The 22,976-nt window shown below is 36.3% G+C and overlaps 1 protein-coding gene and 1 pseudogene across 1 annotated transcript; one reads left to right on the top strand and one right to left on the bottom strand.

Moving 5' to 3' along the window:
* The first annotated feature begins 545 nt into the window (after positions 1-545).
* LOC132553761 (uncharacterized) lies at positions 546-1,531 on the top strand (annotated as a pseudogene).
* Positions 1,532-6,198: 4,667 nt separating this feature from the next.
* LOC132553765 (zinc finger CCHC domain-containing protein 17-like) lies at positions 6,199-17,522 on the bottom strand. Its single transcript, XM_060218038.1, has 8 exons — positions 17,389-17,522; positions 16,418-16,475; positions 15,500-15,600; positions 14,802-14,881; positions 8,521-8,621; positions 8,229-8,353; positions 7,454-7,555; positions 6,199-7,112 (listed from the first exon to the last, which is right to left on the bottom strand). The coding sequence occupies exons 1-8, from the start codon at positions 17,494-17,496 to the stop codon at positions 7,044-7,046; spliced, it is 744 nt and encodes a 247-aa protein (XP_060074021.1). The 5' UTR covers positions 17,497-17,522; the 3' UTR covers positions 6,199-7,043.
* Between the last annotated feature and the right edge of the window lie 5,454 nt (positions 17,523-22,976).

Below are 22,976 nucleotides of genomic sequence, written 5' to 3'. Positions count from 1 at the left end.
TCGCCGTTGTATTGGTCTTTAAATATTTTGACGTCACTGCCATGTATTTTAACGACATGTTTGCATTGATCTGTGTGAGAGTTTTAATTCCATCACTTCAATTTTGATTTAGCTGTTTTTCTAGCGTGGTAATTACCCAACTTTTTAAACAAATGTGACCTTTGTGAAAATCTTGGGATAAATGAGCTCACATCTCTCTGCACATGCGCTTCCTTTTTCTCTACTTATGATATCACTTGTCACGTGCATACATGATCGAAAAGTTTGAAATGATTACCGTACAGTCTATGTCAGATATATATAGGCTGACCTCAGATTACTACATCAATCACGGGTGAATTAGTCAAGAATCATAATTACTTTTCGGAAGCGATGATTGAAGGTGTATATGAAATGGAATCACCCAAGGGGGATGTTCCAAGTAAAATGTCAAGAGCGATAACCTACACAATTTATTTGCAGCGGATTTCCTAATTATATCAATATTATATATGGACATTGGGTAAATTCATTTTATGTTACAGAAAAACAATCCGCCGGAAAGCATGTCGGCCGAGTTGCCATTGGAGACGTCATACGGGAATGCGAGGGAGTACTGCCAGTGTGAACGTCACGAAAAGCGCTTGCAATATTTGTGCGACACACATGGGTTTCACGTGTGTGCGGACTGTGCGGTATTTGATCACAGAGACTGTACCATCGTCTCCACCAAAACGACAAATGAACATGAAAAGTTATCATATTACATTTCTCCAGTTCTCATCATGGCCACACATCACATCCGGGACGTGAATCCTAAGCTCGGAAGACTCTTACAAAGTCGGGACGCCGTTTCGCTAACACTGGACAACTACTATCAGAAACTTAGAGATGCTATCGACGCCGCTGAAAGTGAACAATATTCACAGCTAGACTTCCTCTTCAGTACAGAAGAAACTCGCCTCCTGGCGTGGAAGGATGAATGCCAACATTTGATAGAGAAAGCAAAGACAAAACTAGAAAGTGTCAAGAAAGGAAAGGCAACACCTGAGGATAAACTTTTCAAAGAAGTAGAAACAATTAAGACCCAATTAGAGGATAATTTGAAAGGCAATGACACTAATGTGACCTTCACTTTTACCGGAAGTACAGATACAGTGGACACTTGTTCGCTGCTACCAGGTAAAATTGTCGTGAAACACGAACCGTTGTTTACGTATGTGCATCCAGATAGACACGAAGAAAGAGGCTGGACAGGACTAGACCCGGAATCACCAGCAATCTTGTCGGAAAGTGATTCCGAAAATTTCGTGGATATTCCATTGGACGGAGTGAATTTGCCAAATGTGGAAAATACAGCGAATGTCAACGAAGAGACGAGTGTTGAAAGACGAGGATCAAAGTATGACAAACCGACTCAAGAAAACAAATCTGTTGAAAGCACTGACCCTTCTTCTTTATCTTTGTCTATTCGTGGGAGATCAATGTCGCTGCTGAACGTTGAGTACTCTGTGATATTGAAGAGCTCTATAAACGCGCGCATGCCCAGTGACAAGTCTCCAAGCTGGCTGACTGGTGCAACGTTTCTCGTCAACAACAGCATAGTACTAGCCGATAGAAAGAACAACAAGATCAAACTATTTTCCAGTGCACTGCACTGCGTTGCAGAAGCGGTGATTTCTTCTTACCCATTCGACATCGCTCAGACTGGAAACTTCAACTTGGCAGTGACTGTTCCAAGGAATAAGCGTGTGCTCTTCTTCAGTTCTGAGGATCTGAAAACGTGTCCTTTATTTATTGATACAGAGCAGACTTGCCTTGGTGTTTCCTGCTCCAAAGAGGTGATAGCTGTTATCTGCGAGGCAACTTGGACTAAATCCATCACCATCAAGCTGTATGATAATTCAGGCTCTTTGACACGTAGAGTTTCCAAGATCGACAACGACCGGGAACTTGCGTTTTCTTCTGATTATATTTCTGTTTGTTCCGTATCTGGAAACATGGCCTTCAGAAATGGTATAAATATATTTTACACAACATCCGAAGGAGATCTTTTATGGAAATCAATCATACCGAACCAGCTCTTAGCCAACAGTATAAGGGGTGTCGCAACCTTAAATGGCGGAGTTCTTATTGTTTTTGATGTATTTGTGTATTACGTCATTTCTGATGGCCGTCAGTGGAAGATAGTGACGTCATTTAGCAGGATCAGCAGCCCATGCGCAATTTGTGTAAGCAGAAACAAAAGCAGCGTGCTCATCACACATGCTGATCCAATTCGGAACCGGCCAGAAAACAACGTAGTGGATATCTTCGCGCTTTCGCAATCATTCGAATAAGCGACTGGCTATGAACACAAATTGATATATATCTACGTTTTAACTATGATGAACTGGAATGAAACTCGTTCATTGCTTGTCTTCATTCGTTGCATTTTGGATAGGTTTTCAACTTCTAACGTGCATAGTGATTGAAATGTCATTTTTTGTGAAATCTTTGACATGTAGAATTAAGACAAATAAGACAAAGAAATGTTTCCAGAGTTGGACATCAAAGATACTACGAACTCGTCTACATCAGCCGCTTTTCCTACATCTCTTCCTACAACGTAACCAACACGGCCAGCTTTCCACCAAGCTGTATGATAACCGTGATGATTTCAATTTCCCATACCTATGGTGTTTACTTGTCGCAGTTGATCCGATATTCATGGGCCAGTTCCCATTATCATGATTTTCGTGCAAGAAATTGTCAACTGACGAACGACCTCGTAACACAGGGTTTAAAAAGAAGGAGGATGAAATTATGAGAAAATTGTATATATTATATTTCGTTGCGCGCTATAGAGCTGGCCATGTTTGATTGTATATATTATATTTCGTTGCGCGCTATAGAGCTGGCCATGTTTGATGCTCGTTAGTTTATCTGTTGGTTCCGTTGTTGTATACCTTGTTCTCGTTCGAGCACGTGACAATATTACTTGTTTTGATTGACCAAGGTTTGCATGGCAAGTCTTTTTAATGAAGCAGAAGACGCTTACTATTCCTGAACGCCTGATCTTATTATCAGTGTTAATTTTTCTTTTGTTCATATTTTTGCCATAGTTTTATTGAATTAGAGTTCAGATTGTGATTATGTTGATATGCTTGTATTTTCTTCTCATTTTTGAATGCTTAGATAACTTGATTCTGGTATTTTTTCGTCTCATAACTCACATCCTGGTTAAGGATTATCTGTCATTTAGGATATTTTGAAACATATGGAACTGTACTGTTTAGGGTAGAATTTCGATGTTTTGAATATTAATTAATAGGATTTCACTTTTTCATTCGAAGGGCGTGGTGAGACTTGAAATATTCTGACAATTATGACATAAACATTAGATCAAGTAACCGGAAGGGTTTGAATGACGTACAACCACTGTGTTTCTACACAGTCGTGCTCCTTTTGTAAACATTCAACATCTTTCATTTATTCTCAAGTAACGCCAGCGGGATTGAGTAGAAACTTACCTTAAATGATACTGATAAAATCCTGACAAAGTATAACAAATCAATCAATAAATAATCAGAAATAAAAGACGACGCCATTTTTGAAAAAAAAAAAAATACAATTTAAACTTCTTAGAGTTCCGTTGACGCCATTGAGATGAAATCTGATGGGAATGTGGAGAAGCTGAGGTGTCTTATTCATTCATTTATTTATTGTTTGTTTTACATTACTGCTGAAATATTCCGAACTATTTTAATCCTTTAACAACAGTTTCTACTACTACTGTCGACGTTATATATCATACATCAGTTTTTATATCCAGATAACCGTTCAGCTCCGGGAATCTTTTATACAGGTACCTACAATATATCAATCAAATTCAGGGGTTATTTATCTACTTAAACTGACTTGACTTTCAACAACTAGATAAGAAATCAAATTAAAGTGCAGAAGAAAAATGGCATTCATTAGTCGTTTGTGTTGCACATAAAAAGAAATTGCCTAAATTTTGTATATGGTAAATTGTTTAATGTTCCATTGATAATGTATATAGTTCTGTTTTAAACCACTGCTTCAGGTACAGATATATATAACCGTTTGGATGTTCTGTTTTAAAACACTGCTTCAGGTACAGATATATATAACCGTTTGGATGTTCTGTTTTAAAACACTGCTTCAGGTACAGATATATGTAACCGTTTGGATGTTCTGTTTTAAAACACTGCTTCAGGTACAGATATATGTAACCGTTTGGATGTTCTGTTTTAAAACACTGCTTCAGGTACAGATATATATAACCGTTTGGATGTTCTGTTTTAAAACACTGCTTCAGGTACAGATATATATAACCGTTTGGATGTTCTGTTTTAAGACCTCAGGTACAGATATATATAACCGTTTGGATGTTCTGTTTTAAGACTTCAGGTACAGATATATATAACCGTTTGGATGTTCTGTTTTAAGACCTCAGGTACAGATATATATAACCGTTTGGATGTTCTGTTTTAAGCCCTCAGGTACAGATATATATAACCGTTTGGATGTTCTGTTTTAAGACCTCAGGTACAGATATATATAACCGTTTGGATGTTCTGTTTTAAGACCTCAGGTACAGATATATATAACCGTTTGGATGTTCTGTTTTAAGACCTCAGGTACAGATATATATAACCGTTTGGATGTTCTGTTTTAAGACCTCAGGTACAGATATATATAACCGTTTGGATGTTCTGTTTTAAGACCTCAGGTACAGATATATATAACCGTTTGGATGTTCTGTTTTAAGACCTCAGGTACAGATATATATAACCGTTTGGATGTTCTGTTTTAAGACCTCAGGTACAGATATATATAACCGTTTGGATGTTCTGTTTTAAGACCTCAGGTACAGATATATATAACCGTTTGGATGTTCTGTTTTAAGACCTCAGGTACAGATATATATAACCGTTTGGATGTTCTGTTTGAAGACCTCAGGTACAGATATATATAACCGTTTGGATGTTCTGTTTTAAGACCTCAGGTACAGATATATATAACCGTTTGGATGTTCTGTTTTAAGACCTCAGGTACAGATATATATAACCGTTTGGATGTTCTGTTTTAAGACCTCAGGTACAGATATATATAACCGTTTGGATGTTCTGTTTTAAGACCTCAGGTACAGATATATATAACCGTTTGGATGTTCTGTTTTAAGACCTCAGGTACATATATATATAACCGTTTGGATGCTCTGTTTTAAGACCTCAGGTACAGATATATATAACCGTTTGGATGTTCTGTTTTAAGACCTCAGGTACATATATATATAACCGTTTGGATGTTCTGTTTTAAGACCTCAGGTACAGATATATATAACCGTTTGGATGCTCTGTTTTAAGACCTCAGGCACAGATATATATAACCGTTTGGATGCTCTGTTTTAAGACCTCAGGCACAGATATATATAACCGTTTGGATGTTCTGTTTTAAGACCTCAGGCACAGATATATATAACCGTTTGGATGCTCTGTTTTAAGACCTCAGGCACAGATATATATAACCGTTTGGATGTTCTGTTTTAAGACCTCAGGCACAGATATATATAACCGTTTGGATGTTCTGTTTTAAGACCTCAGGTACAGATATATATAACCGTTTGGATGTTCTGTTTTAAGACCTCAGGTACATATATATATAACCGTTTGGATGCTCTGTTTTAAGACCTCAGGTACAGATATATATAACCGTTTGGATGTTCTGTTTTAAGACCTCAGGCACAGATATATATAACCGTTTGGATGCTCTGTTTTAAGACCTCAGGCACATATATATATAACCGTTTGGATGTTCTGTTTTAAGACCTCAGGCACAGATATATATAACCGTTTGGATGTTCTGTTTTAAGACCTCAGGTACAGATATATATAACCGTTTGGATGCTCTGTTTTAAGACCTCAGGCACAGATATATATAACCGTTTGGATGCTCTGTATATATAACCGTAAGACCTCAGGCACAGATATATATAACCGTTTGGATGCTCTGTTTTAAGACCTCAGGCACAGATATATATAACCGTTTGGATGCTCTGTTTTAAGACCTCAGGCACAGATATATATAACCGTTTGGATGCTCTGTTTTAAGACCTCAGGCACACTTACTTGATGCACAATTAAATCCCAGATATATAACAAATATACATAGTGTTTCTACCTTATATAAGTGATAACCAGCAAGTTGTGATTAAAACTAGTCAACTTTATTTCCTATTGATTTTTCACCAAACAGAATCTTTTGAATTCCCATTACCTCCAAGAAACATTCCATACATTCCAAACATTCCATACATTCAATACACATTCATTATGCTTCATACATGTGGACGTATAAACATTCGCACCTGTATAAACTTTCTCAACTGGTACAAAATTTTCAAGTGTAGATTCACATTAATCCAACTTGTCTAACCTATGTTGATACCTTTCTATCTCACAAAGAGGAATTTGATGTCATAATCCCTCTAGGAACTTCTCAGAGAATTTTATCCCATGAAGCAACTCTTGTAATCTTGGTTCACTGTTTTTTCAGATAACTAAGACTCAGACTCCATCACAAGAATCACATTCCCTGTACTCTTTTTCAATGGTTACAAGCCATCTCTCTCTCAGTGACTATCAACTCCCTTACTGTAGTTTTCACTACAGTCACGTCAACTTAAATCCACTGGTTCATCTACATCTCAGATTTAGAGTCCCTTGAACTATTTAGTTCCTGTCAGCAGTTATAATTCAAGCATTTAATATGTTGTAAGTCCCTGGACAAGGGAACTCATTTTCAAGGGCAGTCATATCTAGACCTCTATCTCCCAAGAGATGTCCCTTCAGTCTTCAACTAGTTGCCGTACTTCTATCTCTCAAGAGTTATTTCCCTTCTGTTTTTAACGTGTTGCCACACTTCTATCTTTCAAGAGTTATGTCCCTTCTGTTTTTAACTTGTTGCCACACTTCTATCTTTCAAGAGTTATGTCCCTTCTGTTTTTAACTTGTTGCCATTCTTCTATCTCTCAAGAGTTATGTCCCTTCTGTCTTCTATCCTTCAGAACTACTAGAACTATCATGTTTCTTACTTTTATGTTTCTTGTGTTTATGTTTGTGTTTCTGAAATAACAAAAAGAGGTAGAGCTAATACCATATCCTACATTTAATAAATTTCATCAATAATCCTTTTTATATTTCATTAATTAATTTTGTACATAATTTAATGAGAAACTATGTCATAATGAATGACTAAAGCCAAAAGTTTCTTAGCACAAGAAGAAGAGACACCCTACAACCTGTGAGCATTCAGTAATTTTCGTTTGATAAACTTCAATTTGAATGACTTGTCTGACAGTTATATTAATTCTACTGGGAATCCAAAAACTTGCTACAGCATTAATGACCACATTACCTTGACCTGTGGCCTAGACATGTTACCTTGACCTATGACCTTAACCTACCATCCTGTATCGCTCCTCCTCACTGTCCTCTGATGATGAAGACCGTCTTTTGTGTTTTCGTTTCTTGTGTTTTTTCTTCTCCTTCTTTGGCTTCTTCTCTTTCTATTGAACAAAGATAAAGTGAATACAATAATAACTTTCAGCGACCTTTGTACTTATAGTGACCTTTGTACTTATAGTGACCTTTGTACTTAGTGTGACCTTTGTACTTACAATGACTTTTGTACTTATAGTGACCTTTATATGTAGTCATAAACAATAAAAAATATTACATGTATAAGATTATGAGATAAACTATAACACACATGTACATAATGTATCCTGGGGGTTGTTTCTCATCTTTTTTCTCTACTGAACCACAGCTCTAAATAGGGCAGAAGCAAACGCCGACAGAAATAACAGCATTTTTACAAACTTTTATAAAACCTATTGTGCTAGCTAAATAACCTACTGCAATAATTTCAATAAAAACCTTTCAAAACCATTATAAATGAAGACACAACTAGGAATTTGTTGCATGGTTTTACAGTGGAATATAAACATGTGCTCAAAACATCATGCAAATTAAATAAATCAATTAATATCTTGATTCAGTTATAAAGCAGGAACATCATGATAGAGATTGATAATTATTGATCAATATTGATTGATTGTAAGTTCCGAAATCATTTTGAAAATGAGTCTGTTTATAAAAGCAGGCGAAAAAAATGTACTTAAAGTGAAATAATAGTAAATGTCAGTCACTGAACAGTTTTAAGTATACAATCTAATTTACCTTCTTTTTCTTCTGTGTTAGGCTCTCTTCTGATGAGTCATGAAATCTGTCATCATCGTCAAGGTCAGGAACTAACTCATAAGATTTACCTCCCTTTGTGTGGAAACAATCCTGTGCTAAATGTCCTATAGAATCAACCAGATGGATATATTACAAAGTATACCATTCTCACAACCCTGCACTGGACATTTTCATATAATCACAAAATACCATATTATAATAAGTACTATTTTAACAGAATATTTTGTTAAGTTTAAAAGTCTTGAGTAGAAAACAACATCACTATACTGACCATGACCCCCACACTTGCGACATGTCGTGTCCAGAACCGCCCCAAGTTCTATCTTTGGTCTCCCACCTTTCACACCTTGCTTTCTCTTCCGATCATCCAAGCTTTAATGTACAGAAGATGAAAAGTTAGCACCTACATAAGGTATACTGTACACATCTTATATTTAAGTAATTTATAATATGAACAAGATTAAAGTGACATCACCATATAAACCTTTTCTTGTTGTGTTTTTAAACACTTCAGGTTATGGTTTTACACTATGCTGATATTCAACAGCCATTTCAGAAGTCCAATTTAGCTACTTACTTCATGTGGGAAACCCGTCTCAAAGCAGATAACTTTACTTGACAGTTTTGAAAAAGAGGCAGTTCATTTGTTTATACAAATACCTGTGACGACAGAGAAAAATGTATTGTGACAATGTGTAAACACCTGATTTTTGGCACAGAAAACTGTTATGGACAAGTGAACATTACTTTAAGACTTAAACTTAATTAAGTATTAGATAAAAGCATAATACATGCACTGCCATTTTTCTTGTCTGAAAAGTTCCCATTTGCCATGAAATGAGAAATTTTGTGATTTCCTTCTGCTCATTAGGCCATCCTTTGCTTCGTGGTGGACACTGTTGCATTTTCTTTCAACCACAACAGATTCAAATGGGAAGCCAAGTTTGTTTCCTAATGTGATGTAGTGTGGGCATGCCTTATCATACATGATGCAAACATTTCCATAAACAGACTATTGATCAAAAGTGAGATTTTGTTTTTCAAAATCATTTGTTACCGGGTAATATCTTGCCGTGCATGTTTCTGTGGAAACAAGCTGGAATCAGATGATACACTTGATTTTAATCAAAGTACTGAAAGTACTGGTATGCTAAGACCATTGAAAAAATAAGTTCTTTGTTATTAGCTTGCTATATACTGAAACCAACTATATGCAAGCAGTAAATCATTGCAGCCCATAAAAAATGACCAGCAGATATCAGAAATAACAAGCATAGTAGTATTACTTATGCAATACATGTCCCAAGTAGGCTCAAAGATGCAATGATAGGGAAGTTGTCCATTTCTTTGGATACATTGTAGGAAATGTTGATCTTGGACACCATATTATCACTTTAAAGACTGCGTATCTTATTGGTTTAAGACCATTAGTTAGACCATCATGCAAGTAACATGCTACATACAAATATTGGGCAGCTTCATTTTCCAGATTGTTTGTAAATGACTGCATAAGAGTGCCAATTTTCTAAAACAAATGATATGTCACCATAACTTAAAATAGAAGATGCCTATTCTTCCGCAACACCTGGTCTTATTCTCCTTGTACTTTTTCAGTGAATCTTGAGTAGATATTGTCTTTGTTTCAATTTTACACTTGTTTTGCTGGTTCTACAATTCAGTTGACATGTTTATATATTCTTTGTTCTCTAAAACTTGTCGCAAGATATTTTATTCCTCTTGTATTATCATTTTTTAACATCCTTACAGTGACCTTGAAATTTGCAAGATGTGAATATCTTTTAGGTTGTGAAATTTGATAGAAAAATGAGGGTAATGCAAAGAACACCCCATGCATCTATCCGTTTTTTGACTGTGACCTTGATCTTTGACATCTGACCCTGAATTTCTAAAGAAACCGACTTCTCCTCATAAGGGATACATGTTCCAAATTTGATTAAGGTATACTGTCTTAGTCTCAATGTGTTTACAAGGTAATCATATAGTACTTATGCAAGTACTGTGACCTCTACATTCAATCCTCAAAATCATTACTATATCCTCTCCACATTGCCCAGGGATAACTGAAACTGTAATACAAATGATAAATGATACCCCCATCACCCACAGCCTTAGTTATCTCCCCATGGTGACCTTTTGCACAGAAACATCCTCTGAAACACAGCGGCATATGCACGTTCCCTAACAATCATGCAAAGTTTTGTTGAAATTGGTCCACAGGTTTAGAAGTTGACTGACAAGCAAAACCTGTCTATATTGACCAGTTGCCATGGCAATCAATATTTCGAGGGAAAATGGTGCATGCACATCTACACATTGTCCTGAATATTACTGAAAAGTTTCATTGGAGTTGTCCAGACAAGATGTGTCTACAGACAGACAAACAGATGGATGGACTGATAGACAACCTGATTCCAGTTTACCCACCCTTTTGGTGGTATAAGAATGCACAAGAGTGCTTACAAATTCCATGTGGACAGACATTATGGAAAAATAATAATAATAATAATATAATAAAAACATGATACAGATGCTTATATCTTGTTTTCTTTATTCAGTATTCTTTCCATGCTTTGATCAGCAATGTAATCTTGTCATGTCAATATCCTAGTACAAGATTGCATACACAAAATTGTTGTAGGTAGACTTTTAAGATACATAAAAAATACATGCCTAAGTTTAAATGAAGGTTTTAAACAGAAGTCATATTATGTTCAGTATACAGTGATTTTTCTAGACAATTGTAAACTATAAACTCGGTATACAGCGATCTTTTCTACACATTTGAAAACAACAAACTCAGTATGCGGTGATCTTTTCTACAAAAAGTTTTTTTTATATATATTTGTATACACTTAACTTCAGAAAAAAATAAATAAGTAAACCTTTCTATGTACACTACAAACTCAGTATACAGTGATCCTTTCTACACAAACTTGGTATAACTAGTGAATCTTTCTACTCAAGTAAATTGAAGATTGTATACAAATTTACTACAAATGCAGTATACAATGATCTTTTCCACATTTTTCAGTTTCCACGATTTGTTGATTCTTCTTTTGTGATGGTAAATATACTGCCGCCTTTAGAAAGTACTGTGACATTAAAAGGCAACATGGTTGTTAGCATCTCCTCAAGTGATTAATCATCTTCAACATCTAATTGGAGGCCGGAAAGAAGGATGTTTTTCTCCACCATAAGGTCCTCAAATCCATTGTTGGTCACCATAGCCAATTCCAACTTAGAAGAATCAATAGAGATACCTTCTACCATTCCAGATTTCATTTCTTCAGGGACATCCACTTGCTGAAAGAGAGTAAGGGAAATAAATAACTATATTTCATTATTGCTATGATTATGTGCAAGAAATATACACTTCTGTATAAGCTTACAGTCTTCCCAATAGGAGTCTATATTAAATATACTGTCAAATTATTAAGCGATGGACAGCTAGCAAAATGATATCTTGACCATGGTCATACAGAGATTGAATCATAAAATTAAATTTGTGTGATAAATCTGTGCAGTATGATAATTAATTTTGACCTTTGTATTTCAAAAATCATTTTGACTTGAAAAGTAATGTGTAATTTAATTAATTACATTGGACCGTCATGTAATGGTTATTTAATTATTTTGAAAATACCTGTAATGGCAATGCCATTTTCATAATGTAATTGTAATTTAATTAATTACATCATCATGTAATTGAACCCATGCCTGTTACAAACAGTAGCTGTCCTAACTGATCCTAAAATTAACTTTGGCTATGTCTATCACAAAATTAACTTTGGCTATGTCTATTACAAATGCCACATTTAGCTACAGTAGAGGTATTTCAAAAATGTATGTCATTGTAGCTGAAAGGACATAATTAATGGTTACTTAACCAGAACTATAGTTCTGAACAAACCACTACAAAGCCTGGTTAACTGTACTAAGAAAATGTCCTCTCAATTAATCAATTTCATTGATTATCGACATCTTGTTGTTGTACTTACGGTCACTTGAGTTTCTTAAAGTTTCAATTTGACTTTTAATAAGGCCCAAAGTGATAATACTGCAATGTCTTAATAAGCTCTCGAGGGGTATTTGTTTGACTATTTATCCCATTTCATTCCATTCACCATGGAAACAAAACTCTAAAACACTTAAAAACAGTCGACAATTAATGACAAATATTGAGCATAGGGCTGTGTAAAATTGATGAATCAAGTGTTGAACTGAAAGTGGAAGCAGTTGACATAATACTGAAATTTCTGAGATAAACAAATACAGTACATATATCAAAAGTTCAGGCATAATAAGAATTGTACCAATTACACTTTACACATTCACACTGGGACCTAACACTTTACATATTCACACTGGGACCTAACACTTTGCTAGGTTTTTCCTAATCTTTATTAAAACACTTTCCGGGATTCAGATGTCAATCGACATCTTCATTATTACCAATCTTTATATTGCAATCGTTCACATGCATCACTCTTCAACAGAATCAACGAGACATCATGTCAGAAAGACAAAAACTAAATTAAAACTAAAAACTATAACTTCACTTGTAAACCTTACAATTAGCATAGCTGTAGAGTTCCTGTACGATTTCATACCCTGGCCTTGAGGTACTTCTAAATTATCTCCGATCAGAAATTTGAAAGAGCTAGATCTACAATAGCACGGACAGTGACCGATATTTTAAAGTAAAATCGATATATTACATAGAAAGATTTCTAGATCTATTCACGGTAGCGTAAGTAGTACAGTACAATCAGGGACCTGTATATTAACATATATACGTCCCTGGTACAATATTACGGATAAGATTTTTTCTGTTTAATTTCCTATCTGTTGGGCCACTGACAGAAGTGACTGCGATGAGACCATTATGAAACGATCATTCAAAAATAAATTCATTTCAAAACACTGAAATACTTTACGGAAGCGACAAAAATGTGCTAGATGCTTACATAACATTTTTCAAATGCATACTGCTTCAAAGGAAAAGTCTTGAAAATATTTTGAAAAAAGTGCCATGGCGGCAGTGCCCAGCTTGCGCGTCGCCGTCGAGCCTAAATTCAATACATGCGATAGCTCATTTCAAATGAATTTTTGCTAAAAATGCAATTGCTAGTTCAGTATAAATATTGACTTTAGATTCAGCTTATATATATAAAGTGATACTTACCTACATAAAATACCCGCCATCTTCTTTCTGCCGCCGTCTTCTTTCAGGGTCCAGCAGCAAAGAGCACCCCGGCTGTTTCCGTCAAAATTTTATGCTACTCTTAAATCATTCTTATCTTAGTTTCATTCTTATTTTCAACTACATATTTCAGTATTTTCAAAAGTTTTCAACAGTATTAAACGGGATGAAAATTTTCGAAAAAGAAAAAAAAAGAAAGATATATGACACCCACAATGCATCGCGCGGCAAAGAAAGTTAAGCCGCCATATTGGCATTGCCTCGCAAAATTTACCACCATAAAACGTGAGTCTTTGTCATTGTATTTACAAATTTCGATGTCTGATTATCATTAATACACAACACAAAACGTTTTCTTGATGTACAAGTAATGAAGAAAATGTCGATAAGGTTGTTTCATTTAATGACTAGCATCAGCAACTTCTAGGGGCGATAATCCAATGATTACGGTAATGTCCGGCAGATGGAGTAGGAGTAAACTTTCGATTTATGAACCAATGAAAACGAAGTACCGATACTCGGGGCCAGGGGCGACAGCAACATGCTGAAGAGCATTGAAAATGCTCTTAGCATAAAAAAAAAATGAAAAAAAGAAAAAAAATTATTTATTGTGATGTCACTTTAAAATGAAATTACTATTGGTGCAGGTATCAGCTTCTGGAAGTGAAACAAACACAGGATTTCTAAACAATGATTGATGCTTGTTATAATAGCTCAGTACAATAGAAGTCAACCCAGCTGTTCAGGTCTATAACATATATCTGCAGCTAGCACAGGAATAAAACTTTTACATATTTGTGTCAAGAACATATATCTCTCAACAGTACATATATACCATAACTCAAGTGTTAAAGTGACAATAATCTCACCTGACAGGAAAATAGCTTAGGATTAAAGGGACCTACACTGGCTTAAATGTGTTAGCATAAATGTGTTATATGTGAACCTAGTGATTAATTTTGACATAAACATCATCAGGGCCTAAAAGATTGAACTCTAAAATGAACATCATCAGGGCCTAAACCGACTAATCCTGACATGAACATCATTAGTGGTAGAGTGCTCAACCTTGACATGAACATCATCAGGGCCTGGAATGCTCCATCCTGACATGAACATCATCAGGGCCTAAATTGATTAACCCTGACATGAACATCATCAGGGCCTAAATTGATTAACTTTGACATGAACATCATCAGGGCCTGGAATGCCCCACCCTGACATGAACATCACCATGGCCTAAAAGATTAAACTCTGACATGGACATCATCAGGGCCTAAATTGATAAACCCTGACATGAACATCTTGAGAACTTCAAGTTCCAATACCTTGCCTGTACATTGGTTGGGTCCTCATCTTCACCAGTTGTCTGGTTAACACACTTCATGGACAAAGCCACTTTATCATCCTGTAAACAAATATCAGTAACCTGGGTTGTAGTTCTAAATATCAGTAACCTGGGTTGTAGTTCTAAATATCAGTAACCTGGGTTGTAGTTCTAAATATCAGTAACCTGGGTTGTAGTTCTAAATATCAGTAACCTGGGTTGTAGTTCAGGATGAACACTTGATGAACATTTCTAAATATCAGTAACCTGGGTTGTAGTTTAGGATGAACACTTGATGAACATTTCTAAATATCAGTAACCTGGGTTGTAGTTTAGGATGAACACTTGATGAACATTTCTAAACACTTTGGTATCAAAACACATATCTTACATAAACATTTCACAAATACAAAAAGGAGGCAAATCACATCAGAATCACAGAATTTAATCAAAAGAAGCCTAACCATAAATATATATATTGTCGAACCTTGTTATTTCAAAGTCGGTTGGAAACTTCTTAGTTATCCAAGTTTCAATTTAAGTTCAAATGTTTAGCGTGAAGTTTGGCCAGGACTGATGAATATTTTGAATTATACAATGTCAGCTGCATTCTTAAGTAGGTAAGACTTTTGGTCTGCATCTCAAATCTGTGTTGTTTTGTTTTTTCACCCTTAAACATTTTTTCTCAAATGTCTTTACCTCAATAGAGATGACTTTACAGTAGACCTTCTCTCTGACACTCAGCATCTCAGATGGGTCATCCACTCTTGCCTTCGACATCTGGGATTTATGTACCAAACCTTCATATAATGACAACATTAATTTATACCCACATTAAAACACTGACGAATCCATATACTGTAATTGTGGGCCATATCATAACACTGAGGAATCCATACTCTGTAATTGTGGGCCATATCATAACACTGAGGAATCCATACTCTGTAATTGTGGGCCATACCATAACACTGAGGAATCCATACTCTGTAATTGTGGGCCATATCATAACACTGAGGAATCCATACTCTGTAATTGTGGGCCATACCATAACACTGAGGAATCCATACTCTGTAATTGTGGGCCATATCATAACACTGAGGAATCCATACTCTGTAATTGTGGGCCATATCATAACACTGAGGAATCCATACTCTGTAATTGTGGGCCATATCATAACACTGAGGAATCCATACTCTGTAATTGTGGGCCATACCATAACACTGAGGAATCCATACTCTGTAATTGTGGGCCATACCATAACACTGAGGAATCCATACTCTGTAATTGTGGGCCATATCATAACACTGAGGAATCCATACTCTGTAATTGTGGGCCATACCATAACACTGAGGAATCCATACTCTGTAATTGTGGGCCATACCATAACACTGAGGAATCCATACTCTGTAATTGTGGGCCATATCATAACACTGAGGAATCCATACTCTGTAATTGTGGGCCATACCATAACACTGAGGAATCCATACTCTGTAATTGTGGGCCATATCATAACACTGAAGAATCCATACTCTGTAATTGTGGGCCATACCATAACAATAATATAAATAAAACTTTTGTAGTTTTTGTTACTAAATAGTGTCAAATCTTTACACCTACCTTGTTTTCTAGAATCTGGAATCTTTATAAACACGCCATATGCTTGGACACTAGCCACCTATAATCAGAAATGAGAAACCAAAGATTATCATTGATGGCTGTTTGAGAATTACTTTGGTTTTTGTGTGATTTTTTTATCCTCACAAAAGCTGCTTATCATATTATTGTACCCATAATGTAATAAATGAAATTTACACTTTGATTCCGACACTGTGCATATACCAGTATACATTTCAATGTCCCTGATGTTTAAGTCACATTACCATATCCCCGACGTTAAGGCCACATTTCAATGTCCCCGACATTAAGGTCATATTTCAACGTCCCTGACATTAATGCATAAATGCAAATTTGTTTATTCTACTGCAGAAAAGCTTAGTTTGAATGCATATAGATTTTGCTAGCCTAATGTGGCCCCCATTCAAAATGAAGTACATTGAAAAGTTATAAGGAGTACAAAGACAAGCAACAAAACATATACTTGGATAAAACGAGCTGAGCTATCCTGAGAGACTAAAGAAATCAAAGCTGCCTACATATACACTGTTATACAGAATACTAGGATGTGACAGGATTGAATCGTATGAAACAATAAACAATCATTATGAACCAGAAACAAGCAATTTTGTATCACTATGTAAAAACACAGCTAACAGACATGCAACATGAGAAAATACTCTGAAAATTTACTCACGAAATAACAGTTCGTAAATAAGGAAAATATTTCGCTTTCAGAACCGTCAACGGATGGAACAACTTACCAGGAGGTGTTGTCAATGCACCAACAAAGAAATTCCTTTAAGGAGGAATCCAAAAAGGGATTTGGGAAACCAATACATACTGTATGTCCTAATAGTTACGTGAATAAAATAATTTGGAGATTAGACCTTGAGTTTGGTGAAGAGGACCTCTAGGGCCTGTACTAGAAACATAAGTCTCGGATACATGTCTACTTTCAGTTTGGTGTTTACCTCTCCCTGAAACACAGAGTATAAATCCGGTAGATCTTCCCTTTTGAAAAACTTGTAACGGTCACCACGTCCTCCCTCATCCTGTTCAGTTGAATGACGTTTAGACATTTTTTGGAAATGTGTTAACACATCACAAGCGATTAAGACTGTTGATCTCTACCCATGAACAGTAAAATGTGATGCATCCAGAATAAGTCCACGCGGAACTCCTCTACTGCGATAGTAATAATAACTTCAGCCCGGCACCGCCAGATTGCCCGGTACAGCTCGGAAACTATATACCGGACCGTCCGGGCTTTTATTTGCACCTATGTCAAGTTAATATTGTCTTATATGCAAATATATTAACAAAATCAATATAACAGTCAAAATATGGAGCAAAATTATCAGAAATTGTCCGAGTTATGTGTATTAGAAAGCGGTGACGTCACAACAATTCGCCATAAATCGTATTTGTAATACCGGACCGTATACGTATAAAGAAATGACGGGAAAATCTTTTAAAAAATGACAAAAATTATTACCATTTGAAATCATCGATATCGCAAAAATCCGTTCGCACGCTGTCATTTGCAATACCGGGGCCGCCCGGACTTTTATTTACGTATCATAAAATCTGTCTTACATTCATTCTTGTAAATAAAATAAATATCATATTCCAGAAATAACGAAAATATATTAAAAATTTACAACATGATTGCTACTTGTAATCACTTGGTGACTTTCATCATGTATGCTAATTATTAACAAGAGCAGGTTCGCCGTATTACAATCTTCGGTAATTGCATTAACCAGTGTTAATGTGTGGATGTGCGCAATACGAAATAAGAGGTCAAACGGACCCGCATTGTTCGCTATTTCAGCAGCTTATAGAGTTAACGCAGTAGGCCTATCTCTTACATTACCAATTAATCTCTTCACTATTGAAGTAATTTTTATCATATTTGACCCTTGTGACATGCAAATGATCACGGTCATCCATTTACATGATACAAGATACCTTATTATACGTCAAAAGTATGGCAATTGAACATTAACTTGGAAGAGCTTGTATGTCATCAAACAACTTAAAAAAACAAGAGATCCCAGAGGGATCTTGGCGCCAACAATTGATTGATCTTTATTTGCTCTTTGAAAGTTGGATCTTTTCTCTTCTTTTCTCTTGTCTTCTCTGATTTTGCTCTTAATGATAAGAACATTCCTTTGCATAAATAGCGATGATAATCTTTACCTGCCAAATCCAAAATGGCCGCCTGGAAGCCATTTTGATTCTTCTTATCATTTCCAAAATCAAACAGGTACAAAGAGAGACCAATGGGAACATACGTATGAAATTTGAGAGATATCCTTCAGTACTTGTAAAGAAATAGGGATAACAATCTTTACTTGGCTGCCTGTCGGCCATTTTGTTTTTCTGATTAGTTCCAAACTCAAACAGCACAATAAGGGACCGGAAGAAATCAATACATGAAATTTGATAACAAACTTTCATAGTCAAAATCAAAGATGGCCGCTTCTGGGCCATTTTCTTTGTTCTGATCAGTACCAAAACCAATCAGGCACAACAAGGGGAACTTACACATGAAATTTGAGATAGAACTATCCTTCAGTTCTCAAGAAATAGCAATAACAAACTTTCAAAGTCAAAATCAAAGATGGCTATCTTTTGATCATTTTGTTTTTCAGATCAGACCCAAACTCAAACTGGCACAATTAGGGACCAAAAGGAACATACATATGGAATTAAAGAAAGATCCATCAAGTACTTCTCAAGAAACAGTAATAACAAACTTTCAAGTTTAAAATCCAAGATGACCGCCTTTCGGCTAATTTGTTTTTCTGACCAGTCCTAGAATTACATGATCACAACTAGAGACCAAGGGGTACCTATGCATGAAATTTAAGAAAGAAATACCGTCTGATGATGGTGGGCTAAAAACCAGACATACAAACATAACTTAAGATTATAGACAACATTATCTATCATAAGTGAAAAAATCATCACATTTATGCTAGAGCTTCACAGATTAGAAGTTAAGCAATTGAAAACAGAATTTGTAAGAAATCGTCTAAGATTTTCATCACATTTATTTTCGTGACCTTAAAAGTGGGTAAATCGTTTTCTTCATTTTAACAAATTGATAGTCATTCATATATATTTAAACGCCACTTGCAAGTAGGTCAAGGTATTTCATTCTAACACCCTTGTTAGTTTTTCAACCGCTAATATACAAAACATTGGTTACTACCTGAAAAAATGAAAATTGATCAATCAATTATCAGCTTGGCCACCTAGGTAATCTGCCGGTACTACACGTACGGGCTTCTGTCTCAGTCAAACCCTGGCATGCTTCAGTCCAGGTCAATACGAGTGTTTAATAATATAATTTGTTTCTCAGTGGTTGTAAAGCAAGTGCTAGAATATCCTAGATGACATCCAGAGACAATTTCAAATTGGGACACTTAATATTTCGCTTAAAACATTACCATGAAACCAGTAACGAGCATGATGTCTTTCTTTGTTAGTTTACAGTTACGTGTGACCTTAGGTGACCCTAGATGCTGTATGGACACGAAAATGAAGCAGAAAACAACAAGAAAGTATCAACATTTCAACAAAATCATAAATCACACTCAGATTCAATAAAACTAGGGCAAAATACATTTTTGTGTATGAACAGAAGAAAGATTGACACGGAGACTCATGATAAAGTACAAGGCGAAAAAGACCGGGAGTTACGGAAGAGTAAGCGTTTTTGCTTCATCGACGACACCCGCCATGTAAACCTTGGTCAATCCAAGTAAGTAACCATCATCTTCCCACCTATATTCACATATTCAAAGGGAACGTGAACCTCGGAAAGAAATTAATTTATCATGTCAATGTCCACCAAGGCCAAAGGGAACGTAACATAGGAAACCTATTCATTGACCGTGTCGATGTACACCAAGGACACAAGACTTACCTCTACTAGCTGCTTAATCTCTTTCCCTACAATAGGGTCTGCTTTCATTCAAGCTCTGCGATGAATGGGTCATGATTTCAATTTCCCTATGGTGAATTTTCCATTTATTAATACTAATAACATCTAGCAAATTGTAATTAGAATGTGTTTTTGTATACTGTCAGTGTCGCCAACGAAGTAGAAGACACCCTTCCAGAACACCTGGTCTAATTCTCATTGTATATTTTAAGGAGATCTCCATTTGCTTATATACTAAAAGGATAAAGAAACCCAGGATGAACTTTAAACCAGAAATTAAGTATGATATCGGGCTTCATTTAAAACGAAATTTTGTATACTTACAGATAAATTAAAGCTTAAAAATTTCCAAAGTCTGGATTTTGCATCTGACAATTGGTTTAGAGGTACTAACGATTAAATTGAATGGACCCATAGGATTTTGAAATTGAAATTGAACTGAGTCATCAATATCTTGTGTGTCCGCCGTTTGCTGTGGTCTCGGCCCTTATTCTTCTGGTCACAGAGTTCATGAGAGCGTTAATCCGTCTTATGGGGATGTTGTCCCACTCTTCAATCAGAGTTCTGGTCAACTGCTCTCGAGTAGCAGGGGGTGGCTGGCGCTTTCGAACCTGTCTATCCAACTGGTCCCAAAGATGCTCGATCGGGGACAAATCAGGGCTATGTGGCGGCCAATCTAGTGGTTGAATGTTGTTGTTGGCAAGAAAGACTTGGCAAATCCTTGCTAAGTGGGGCCTAGCATTATCCTGCTGGAGGGTTAGATTATGCTGCTTTAAGAAAGGGACAATATGGGGTCGGAGGATCTCATCTCTATACTTAGCTGCTGTTAAATTGCCATCAATAACAACCAATTGTGATATTATCCCGTGTGAGATTTTCCCCTACACCATTACTGAACCGCCCCCAAACCTATCCCTCTCTACAACGCAAGCGTCCGTAAAACGTTCGCCACGACGTCGGTAGACACGTTGACGGTCGTCAGAACGATAAAGACAGATTCGAGACTCGTCCGTGAAGAAAACTTGTCTCCACTGCCTCAGTGGAAACCGTCGTTGAGCATGTGCAGCGACCCAGGCCATACGACGCTGACGTCGAGCAGGGGTAAGGTAACATCAGTAAGGCGCCGATTAAGCACCTAGGTCGATCGGCCAGTCGCCCAGTTTCCCGAAGACGTCTGACAAGACGTTCTATGGTGGAAACATTAACATCAAAGTGCCTAGCAACCTGATTTTGCAGCTGTCCTTGCATCAGCATCTAAATGGCCTGACCCCTCGAAACTTCTGTGAGTCGTGCCATTCTTAAAACGAATCAAATTCTCAATTAATTTTAGAGAAGCAGTTGGTCTGTATAAAGACTAACGAAGAGTGACTTGACCAACTCTGCATGAGACCAGAACAACACGGTGCACGAAATTCTTGTTTTTTCCTTCCTCCATTTACCAGAGCTGCGCACTGTACCGTGACTAAATTTTCGATACACGACAAGGTGTAACATGACCTAATTACTCAATCCACAAAGTTTCACTTTATTTGGAGAACGCGTTTTCAAAATATCGGAATAAATATTACCCTGCGTTTCTTTATCCTTTCAGTATATAATTTCATAGTTTCATAAAATTTGAGTTGAATTTTGAGTTAGTTTTAAACTTCAGACGAGTTTGACCTTTAAATCATAAGGCTACATTTCTCTCGCTATGCTTCAGAGACTAAGAAGTTCTGACCGTGACAAGTATCTTGGACGGTTTGGTTGATGGGAAAGCCCAACAAAGCAGTAATAAACTACATACCGGGCATGATCTAAATACACTATAAGGATTGAACAATTTATACTGCAATGAAATAATACTGAATTAAACTGCATCATACAGCTGTTTCATCCTTCTAGTTCTTGTCAGTGATGCTAGGGTCTACTAATTAATAAAACAGTACCATACAAATGTTTCACCTTTATAGAACTCGTCATGCAGTGATGCAAAGGGTCTGAAATGTTGAAACATTGGAGGGAAAGAAAATCAAGATATGGTTAAAAAAAATACCAACAAAATGCCAATAGGTCCTGTGTCGCTCACCTTATTTTGTTTGCTGAAATTGCCTAATCTAAATAAAATGAGAAGCATTTAAAAGATATATGTCTATTTCTCCATCAGGTTCCTCGCTTTGTCCCATAGGAATCAGTGCATTTACACAAAATTAAATTCCATTAAACCTAGGATGCTTCGGTCCCAAATTTGGGCAAAGTCTAATCATTTCCACAGAATATGAACAATTTTAAAGAGCTTGCTACATTTCCTCCTATAGTGACCTGGCCCATGGGGTTGAGATCCCATGTTTAGACAAAATTAATTTCCCTTAACCAAGAAGCTTCAGACCAAATTTGGGCAAAATCTAATCATTCCTACAAGAGGAGTAGAATTATAAAGAATTTGCTTTATTTCCCGTACTGAACACTGCTCCTTCTGCCCCAAAGGGCAGATACCAACTACTTATACATAATTGATGCCCTTTCATCAAAAAATGCTCCAGACTAAATTTGGACAAATTCAGTCATTCCTACAGTTGTGGGATTTTAAAGAACTTATGCAATTCCCCTTTGGGCCCCACCCTT

The sequence above is a fragment of the Ylistrum balloti genome, unplaced genomic scaffold, assembly GCF_031769215.1.
Source record: "Ylistrum balloti isolate Yb309-2 unplaced genomic scaffold, AGI_CSIRO_Ybal_v1 Utg370348, whole genome shotgun sequence".
Taxonomy (NCBI): domain Eukaryota; kingdom Metazoa; phylum Mollusca; class Bivalvia; order Pectinida; family Pectinidae; genus Ylistrum; species Ylistrum balloti.
This window is presented reverse-complemented; position numbering and strand designations above follow the sequence as displayed.